Source organism: Diuraphis noxia, unplaced genomic scaffold (assembly GCF_037042655.1).
Source record: "Diuraphis noxia isolate RWA-SAM2 unplaced genomic scaffold, SU_Dnox_SAM2 contig0004, whole genome shotgun sequence".
Classification (NCBI taxonomy): Eukaryota; Metazoa; Arthropoda; class Insecta; order Hemiptera; family Aphididae; genus Diuraphis; species Diuraphis noxia.
In genome coordinates, this window is record NW_028301714.1 from 71,536,173 (window position 1) to 71,546,838 (window position 10,666).

At 34.3% G+C, this 10,666-nt stretch overlaps 1 protein-coding gene across 1 annotated transcript; it reads right to left on the reverse strand.

Moving 5' to 3' along the window:
* Positions 1-1,722: 1,722 nt before the first annotated feature.
* LOC107168190 (uncharacterized) lies at positions 1,723-7,059 on the reverse strand. Its single transcript, XM_089227084.1, has 6 exons — positions 6,908-7,059; positions 5,406-5,732; positions 4,375-4,528; positions 3,916-4,021; positions 3,733-3,843; positions 1,723-2,569 (listed from the first exon to the last, which is right to left on the reverse strand). The coding sequence occupies exons 1-6, from the start codon at positions 7,057-7,059 to the stop codon at positions 1,938-1,940; spliced, it is 1,482 nt and encodes a 493-aa protein (XP_089083210.1). The 3' UTR covers positions 1,723-1,937.
* Between the last annotated feature and the right edge of the window lie 3,607 nt (positions 7,060-10,666).

Consider the following 10,666-nt stretch of genomic DNA (forward strand, 5'->3'; position numbering starts at 1 on the left):
AAAACAAAATATTTAAACATTCTATTTTATATTTTTATATTTTATACTTATACCCATATTTTAACCTATCTATTTTTTAGACAACTTTATGTATTTATGTATTAATGTAATAACATAATAGCCCTAGCACCGGACACGAAAAGAAGAAGAAGACTCAATTCAATGGTCTAATTCGGACGCACGGCAGTACGACACGCTGCAGGTTTTTGTGTTTACAGAAAAATACGTGACGACCACGATGGCGAACGACAAAAACTTTGAATGAGCGTATAGTCTAATTAATGCACTGGATAACATCTATACAGTAAACAATCTACCTCCGTCCTTGTCGTGCACATGAAATTTGTGTACACAATTGCGAGTCTCTCGACCGTCAGCGATATCGATATTTTTCGCCCGTATTATTATGAATGACACGCGTATTCTCATTATTAATTTAAAAATAAAATACAAAATACTATATAATATTATCAATATTAAGAGGACGCCACACCCGCATGTGTTGTCTTCGTCGTACAAGTGCGTAGCATAGCAAATTTTACGCTCAGCAGATCACGTTTATCTCCGTTATTTTAAAATTTAGAGTGAATTGACCTATTATAAAAATTAAAGGCAAGATTATTACCAAGTGCATCTCATAGGCTTTTTATTATATTTTAATTTTAAAGCGAGTAATGAGTATTTTAAAATTGTAAATAATTTTTATAACTAAAAATACTCATAACTCAGCTTAAAATTAAAATATAATAAAAAGCCTATGAGATGCACTCGGTAATAATCTTGCCTTTAATTTTTATAATAGGTCAATTCACTCTAAATTTTATGAATTTAATGGCGTCCTCTTAATTATTTTTAAAGTGGTATAAATATTGAATTATAATACAATTTTCTTTGGACTTTTTTATTTTGTTACTACTTTTTTTTATGGGAAGTCGTCTCAAAAATTCCTCTGACGAGCCGCCACTGAATTTTATGTAGGTACCCAAATTGTTTAATATTTAAATTAATTAATATAATTTATAAAATATTATGTGCATTATTTTATATTATATTGTTGTGGATGCATTAAATAATCAAAGACATCGTCTTTTTCTAGGTAATATTTATTTTATTAATTAATAATATAAATTTTTTTTCTCTAAAACGTTATTTTATCATAGTTTATTTATTCACTAAGCGAATTCTAGCGGTGAAAAATGGGCCAAATGCCAAAGTCAGATATCAAACCACTCGATAGCGCCACAAATACTGTTAAAATTGTTTATAACTCGAAAATAATATTAATTTTGCCTTACAATAAATATTTGAGTATTGTTTATTTTTGACATAGATTAAAAGAATCGCCAGTTAATCGTCACTTCTCCAAATGAGCATATTAACTTAACCATAACCAAGAACATTGTACTCTTCGTCTACAATCATTCTGCTTTTGCAATACATTTAGTGTGACAATATTATTATCATAATATAATGACTACAAATTTTTTAATAAATATTTTTATTTGACAATAAAACCGAAAATTTGACAGAGAACGTGATCGGAACGAGTGACTGCCATGGGCATGTGGGTACCTGGCCAACGGAAACGTGTAGAATAACTGTGTGGTTGCAGGTGTGCTATTTTTTTTTTCGCTCGAGCACCACACATTACTCGTTAAAAATTGAAATAAGACAAAATCAGTTGCACGATTCGATTTTCTATATTTTGTCGATCGTGTTTTTTTTTGTTTTTTTTAACCGTCAGTAGACCAGCCCGAAAACGTTGTGTCCATCACGCCGTCGGTCATCATCACAAACTGTTTGGAACAAGTTATTATCCTTCAAGTGCGTGTCCGGATTATAGAACTCGAGTTCTCTGGATAAAAAATAGCGGAAAAAATACAATATAAGGCGATATAAAAACAATTCGTCCGGACGTAGAAATCCTGTGGAACGGATTACGCGTCGCCCAACGGTCCCGATTGGCTCGCGGCGGCGTCGGCAGCGGTGGAGGCAACGACGTCTGTGTTGTCGTGTTCGACTCGCATCGTCGCCGGCGCGTCGCACAGCACGTCGCCGCGGTCGTTGCTGATGTCGCACAGACAGTTCCTCAACATGCCGATAAATTCGACCACCGCCGAGTCGTCGTCTCCGTCGTTGTTGTCGGCACCGGTCGGTTCGCGTCGGACGATCGGCTCTGGCGGGCACGTGAGCAGCTGATCGCTGTCGTCCGCCGCCGTGACCACCGACTCTTCCGCCGCCGGCTGCGCCCGCCACTGATGATCTCGCTCCGTGTCCAGGTCCTGCGGATCCTGCTTCCGGTCCTGCGGGTCGTCCTGATGCTGCCATTGGTTTTGCGCGCCGTCCAGCACCCACAAAGTCCACATACAGTCACCGACACCGCAGCCGTTCATCACGGTCGAACACGAAATATGAAATTCCGTCGTGGGCACGCCGTGCTCGGATCTGTGCAGCAGCCACGGCGTGCGTGGCACCGAACAGAATCGCAACGTCGCCGAGTCACCCGGTTTCTGTTCGATCTCGGACCATTTCGAAAAACACAGTTTCGTCAAAAACGGAAATCTGGACGCTGCAAACAATGGCGACAACCCGAAAAAATAATTATTAACGTGTATTGTTGTATAAGCACGATGTATGCCAGCCAATACGATCTGAGTCGCACCCCCCCCCCCCCTAATACCCGCGCAACAATCGACAGCGCCTTTAAAAGCGAGATTAACAGCGTGGTCTCCCTCCTTATCTAACGTAGCCTGTAGCGAGGAAATCCTGTAGCAATATCCGGTCGTATAGCCAACACGGATACGTTGTATAATATTCATATCTATATACGGCCGATTATGAGATGAAAACCAACCTCAACAATTATTATAGATGTGTATTACAACTTTTGCAAGTCAAATATTTCCCTGCAGAATCAAACCGATATTATATTAGAAAGGCAGATGTCGCAAAAAACCAAATTAAAATGTCGCTATACGGATTATTATCAATTAAAATAAGATAGGTACATTTTAGCAGGCGATTTTTTTTAATTCAGTAGGATTGGCATTACGCTTGAGAAAAGATCAACTTAGCATGAAGCTAGCATTCACCAACTTCGTCCGATTTTAAAGTCAAAACTACCAATGCACACCAACCTTAGTATTTAAAAAATCTCTCTTGCAACCAATATAATAGGCAAATGCAATCCAAATTTGGGACTGTGCTAAGCCGTCCCGAATTCGCACCATACAAGCATTCTATTACATTACCCTCCGGATGATAACGTCTGCACCTTGGTTTTTATCCAACTCTTCACTACACTTTGACCTAAAAATCGAGCCAGTTGACCAATTAGCCACCAAACATTACAGATATTTATATTTCAAACTACCTTCCCATACTAACCCATCGGTATCCCAAATTTCATCAACTCAACCCATAATAAATACCATCCATAGGCTAAAAAGAAAATATTACAGAGATTTGTTAATCCAAAATAAATTCACGTTGCGTTCAATCACTGGTTGGCCTCACTCTTCATATTATTGTGCTGTCAAATACAGATTGTGAAAATCAAATTAAAAAAAATTAAAAAACTCAGTAGTATTACCAAAAATATTTAATTATTGTCTCTCCACGCCTTAAATTCTATTCTGTAAAGCAAAAAGAACCGCTGACCATTATTTTTACAACAATATAGTAGATATATTTATATTGTATTAAATACAATACATTAATATGCATATTCACCTGTCGATTCAATCGTCATGTGGTTCGACAGTAAAACGGTTCTTGCCGCCAGCGCCATACTCTTCAATTCGATCAAACCCGTCGAACACTTGGCTTTCGGTTTTTTGGGAACTGAAAACAATGTATTAAGAAAAACGGCAAATAAGTATTGCGAAAAGTTCAAATCCCGAAAATAATTCATACGGATAGTTATGGAACGTATTGCGTCCGTACGACAAAGGGCGTCAGATACGGCCCTGTGGACTGCTACGCCGCACACGTCGGTCGGTGCGTTGAAAAAATGTAATATCTAAAATACAAAAATATTAATAATAAAACATAATCAAGAAATTCAACTACCCACAATAGACGTTTTATTCTGTGGTAACATTTCATATTATTGAATAGTTTTGAAATTATTAAATATGGAGAAAAATTGCAATTATAATATATTATAATTTGTCAATATCTCATCATATAATATCATAAAAATATGATAGCATGATAGATATTATAATATTATAGTTAATAATTTATTGTGCATTTTATGCCGTGACTGAAATTTATTTTCAAGTATAGCAACAATAAATTAGCTGTACTATTTTATTATACAGTTCTCACACATTTCAAATATTATATTGATGTAACTCAACGTTCGCTTACTTTGGACGGGGCGGCGATACGACGTTTGTCCGGACTCAATACGTTTGGGATAAATCTGTTCAATGTGCTCGACAAGTAAACTTTTTGAGCTGGCGTTCCGTCGGTCAGTTTGTTGAAATTGACTTGATCGTGGATGAAATTATGCTTAGAATACCTAAAATGGTCGAAAAAGTAAATCAAAAAACCGGACGCGGATGACGACGTATATATCAAAAGACTTATAATTGAAACGCTATTTTGAAAACAGTTCGAAACGGTAAACACGTCGGCTACGAGGCGATGCAATAGATTTATCACACCGCTGCCTATTTCTAGAAAATGGCCAGCATAGATGTAGTGAAAATGGTTAGGTGAAACATTTTAATAGTATGACTTTTTGGCAGTTTGGTGCGAATAAACGGAACAGGAACTTGGAATGCAAACGCAGCGGAATGCAATGATAATTACTGTCTGTGTCTGTGACAATATTTAACGATGATACATAATAATCCCTTCAACTTCGACCGTATATAATATATATAATATACAACATTCAGTACGCGACGTGATCGTTTTACCTTCACCACCACAATAATAACAATTATTATTATGATAGTTTGACTCAGTGGCGTGACGAAGGACTATATTTGAGGCATGTACCTCTGTTTGAGGGGTGATGGTGGGTGTCCTCAAAGATCATCTGATGTGTTAAAAAAAGCATTATTATTTGAATGAATAAATATATTTTATCTTAAAAAAAATTTTTAATGTTTTTTTTTTGTGATGGGTGGAGTAGGTGGTTGGTCTGACAATATAACTGTGCCTCATAACAGTCATAACTGAATGAAGTCCACCACGCCACTGGTTTGACTTATATAAGTACCCGATAATAATTGCAAAATCGGATCGCTGATTTGTCCAGCATACAACAATAATGGTTACTATTATAGACGAACGCAGTCAAAACTTTTAACCGTCCCGTAATAACTCGGTTTTTCGCGACAGCTGTCGACCGTCGCCCTGCAGCAGCCTGTTTGCGGGACACTACTCACTTGACTTTCATGGTGACCTCGTCGTCCAGTCGGAGCATGTGCAAGTTGGACACACACCGTCTGGCCGATTCCGCGTCCTCCATCTCGACGAGCACCTTGTCGTCCCTCAGGATCTTCACCGTCATCACGTTCCCGTACAAGCAGAACAGGTTGAACACCCTGTCGCAGTTGACGGGCACGCGGTCCAGCCCGTGCACAAGTAGCACTTTGCTGGGCTCAGGCGGAGATGGTCGCGACTCGGCCGCCACGTCGGAGTCGCCACTGGCGCCCACCCTGCGGTGATGACCGTCGTCCGCGGCGTCGACGCGACTAGGTCCTCCGGCATTCCTATAATAAAGACGTGATTTTTTTTTTTTTTTTTTTACATTGATTATATTTTAATACAAAATCCGTAATTATTATTCAAAAACAAGCGTATATGATAGGAGGTCGCGTTGGCTTGAAATACAGGAGACAAGGAGCCATCGGGTAAGTTTAAAGACGTGATATAGACACGAAAACCCCGAGGTCAGATTTGTATTTTTTTGTGTGTATATCGTGTATATCATCATATAGCCCTAATATGGGTATTAGCCTAGAACAATATGTATATAATATATAATATATAATGGTATTAGTCGTGCGTAAATAAATAAGATAATATAGTAAATACGATAATAAAATGATAGTAATAGGCGATAGAAATAATAATTATAATAATGATAATAGTCCTGCATAATATGTGTAGTACAAATGACCGATAAGAAATTAGAAGGTAGAATGGCGTAGAGAAGTGTGGCTCACGAGTCACGAGTACCACAGGGCCGAGATCCGGAAAACCCGTAAAATCAATCGAACCTCGATGAAAACTTACTATGAAGTCTGTGCAGAGATATATGAACAGTTAATAGAGTGCTCGAGAGTCATTCTCGTGTTACATGCTAGCCATACTGGTACAAAGTATTATTTGCAAAATTTTGATATAAAACATTGCATTTAAATATACCGCAGCTTAAATCGATAAATAAATAATATCGTTTTCAAATCGATTCGATTATAGAACCAGACTGCAGGCAAGGTACTGAAGGGTATAACGATAGTCACACCCCGGGCCCTACATAGCTACACATTCCAGTGTCGCGATTATTCTCGGGCGGATCGACCCTCAAATAATATCGTTGGCACGACATCAACAGCACTATAATATATTACTATGCATTTTTCGGCATAAAACGCCTTCCACAAGAAACCCATCTAAAAAATCGTTCTCGTTACGAAATTCTTACAGAAAAAAAAAAGCTCTGATGGAATGCATATTGTTAGCTCTTGCAGCGTTCAAGATATACACAGAGCATAATATTCCATTATATTTTTAAAATCGGAAATGTTCATATGTATCGAACAATCTAACACATATGGGTTTCGATTTTAATGTATTATTATTGAAATTACAATTGAATTTTGATAATGCCGAAAAGATTTAACATTGCTGCGCATATAATATATGTATATAGGTATGTTACTCTCTGCAATTCAAATTTTGTCTGTTCATTTCCCAGCTATTGCCTTGTCGTGAACGGCTGCAGCTGCATCCTTGCAGTCCAGTTCGGAACATCAGTCGGCCTGAACCACAACGATTTCGACAGTATAAAGAGTTACTAGTGTCGTTGTCCATCGCAATCGTTGTGCCAGGGAAGAGAATTTAAGTGATGGTGATATTTATTTTTACGTATTAAAAAAAAAAATATATTTATATAACGAAAGTCGTCTGTGTGAAGTCACGTGTGTATGTTGGATAACTCAAAACTATGATCGTCTGACAAAATCTAATTAGAAACTACCATTTTTACGCATACATAAATAATGAAACTTATCATACACAATATGTATAAACAAATTCGTTTTCATAGTTTCATCTTATTATTATTATGTTTATTACTATTTAGTATTATTATTATTATTTTATTACTATTTATTATTCTTATTTTTTATTTATTAAGACCCTTGGAAACATGGCCATTGGGTTTCATAAAAAATGAAACTATTGTAAAATATAATATGAGCTTATTCTAGATTTTTTGACTATTTAGTCTTCCAATGCTTTGAAAAATGAAGTTTGCTAATTTAGTGAATTGAGCTTTTATTTATTATTATTATTGCCATGTACCTACATTGTCATTATTTGAATTATTTTGATACTAATTATGGTGATTTCGTTTAAAAATAATTGCCCTCCTTCAAAAACACAACAATTACATTTATCTTGTACTACTGTGATGTGTGATAAATTTTGAATATTTTGTATTTAAATAATTATTATGATAAATTGATAAATATATAATGTTGTCACTAGCAATACAATGTCTACCAAATCCGCAATCATTCCAAATCATGAAATCCTAGTACTATGGTTTTTATAGCACTCCGTTAAGAAACCCATTTTGTTTTTGTTATTTCGTTAGTACCTTTTTACCACAAGTAATAATGTATGATATTAATTTACAACCGTTAGTCGGCGCGGTGTATAGGCAATTTCGGTACATGGACGTAAATGTAGTATTCGGATTTTGGACGTCTGCTACAGAGTGGAACGCCTTACGCCACCAATAATGGTTAAACTAACTATACAATTCGACTATTACAAACCATGGCTGCAAGTGCACGGGATTAAAACAGCTCGCCAATGAGGTGAATATTATATTGAATCTTATCACTAGAACCAATCATATTTTCGTTTCTAATAGTCGTATGATTAGAGACTGCAACATTTTAACGTTGAACGAATAGTAATAGTATAACTAATAAAAATGTATATAAATACGTTATGTCGATGTGTGTTATGATGGCTTCACCACATACCCACAAGAATAAAATATATTTAGTATAATAAAATACAATATTATTATATCGTTTTACCAAACAATACTACCAAAACCAACATATATGTATGCTGTTGTAAAAAATGTTATAAATTATTGTGACAGACACTATATAGTATACATTTATTTTCACTCTTTAAATTAGTTTATAAACTAGAGAGAGAAAAACATATTCTTTCAATAGAAAAGAAAAATATTGAATATTATATTATACTGAGTTACAATGATTTTCATTGAAAATGATTTTTCAAGTCCTTTTGAAAAATATTAGATATGTACTACGTTTTGTACAATGGCTGCAAACAGTCGCTGCTCTTTATCTTCTTGCTCATCGGTATTAATACTGGGTGTCCCGCGAGGATTTACCCATTGCGATATCTCACGAAATAATGGAGATATCAAAACTCTGGTTTTATAATAAGATTTACATGGATAAGAACTACAATTATTTCATTTTCAAAGAATTAAAGATAGCCATTTTGTAGTGTTTATTTTTCTGAAAATATTGACGTTTCAATATTTTATTTCCATTAATTTCCTGAATTTTGATATTTTTTCTAGTTTTGATAAAATAAAATATGGTTATAAAATTTATAACTATTAGAAACACGGAGAGTATTCGGCCGGCCGAATGGGAATGCGCGCCGCGCGGCGGGTCACATGTTTGATAACATTATGGTGTTAAATAATTCGCAATTTTTTTCGAAACTAAAAAAAATATTAAAAATCAGAAAATTAATGAAAATAAAATTTTGAAACGTCAATATTTTCAGGAAAATAAACACTACAAAATGGCTATCTTAAATTTTTTTGGAAATAATTAAATATAAAAATATATTTTTTAACATTTTTACCAAAACATTAAAATAAATTAAAATATCCCTTTGAGTTGTATTACCAAACCAAAATTTCTATATCACCATTATTTTGAGAGATATCGCAATGGGTAAATCTTCACGGGACACCCTGTATACAAGGTCCCTGGCAAATGTATTTTACAGATAATACATATAAAATATATTTATTAAAAATATTATAGGTAAAATATATATTACATGCTACAAAATAAAATAAATACAATCGATTAACAGCTCAACCCATTTTACTTATAATAATAAGAACATTTTTCAATTATTGTCATTAAAATTAACAGAAGAATTTGAGGTACAAGCCTTGACGTTGACAAAACAGCGATAGGTATTGTAAAGTATATTTTGTTTTCACCATTTTACAATATGTAAAACTAAATTTAAATATATCTAACAAAATATTAATAGTCGTTCGCGTTTAATAGTCAAAAATTCCATTTAAACTTGGGTTTGGGGTACACGCGTATGGGGTAATTTTTCCTCTAAAGTAATATTAACATATTATATACAATTTTATTAATGGCCAAGTGTTAATTATTATTTTTTTCTTTTCCATTAGAAATAAGCCTCGCGGTAGCGGTGGCCATTGGGTGATATTGTATATACATTTTAAAAACATTTTTTTTCACCAAACGTGTATTTTATTACAGAAGAATTCGTTTTTTTAATTTATTTACTTATATTTTTGTGAAAAAAAATATACCTACCAACATATTATGACATTTTTGTGATCGTTTAATAACTTTTAAAAGATATAATTACTCAATAAAGTACGGGAAATTCACAAAAATAAAATATAACATATTATTTAATTTATACTGAGATAAATAATTACCTTGCGCCATTTACAAAAGGTTAAAAAAATAAATATTATCTAGGTGTGATTTGTTGGCATCGCCAACTAAAATGTAGTTAAACTTATCATTTATCAATAACGTAATGTAGTTTTTATTGTTTGTAATCAAACGGATTATCTGTTGACCAAACCCACTCATCCGCCGATTATTTTTTACCATGACTATAATAGCAATAGCCAATAAGTGGTTCACTGGTTCTCGAATCTCAAACGATAATATTAAAAAGAAATGAGAATTTAGCTTTAAATGGATACGATTCAGGTATATTATGTAGACTCACAGAAAAAACAAAACAGTTATTTGTACTATAAAAATAGTAGGATTAACTGTATTTTTAAGTTGCTATAAGATTAGTCAGATGTACTAAAATATTATAGTCAAGTTTACAGAAACACAAAAAATTTCAAAAATATAATCTCGATGAAAATGTTATACTTCTCACTTGTTAGGTCTCACTTAGAATTTGGCTCCATGGTTTGGTCACCCAATTATGCTCTCTACATAAATCAGTTGGAAAATGTTCAATATAAATTTCTAAAATTAACCTGTAGTAAATTAAATTTAACCATTGACCGTGACTCATATCACTTTCAGTCAACCCATTTGGGGGTGTCTTTATGTGAAATTAGAAGAAGTGTCGCAGACTTGATGTTCTTATACGATTTACTGAATGGTAA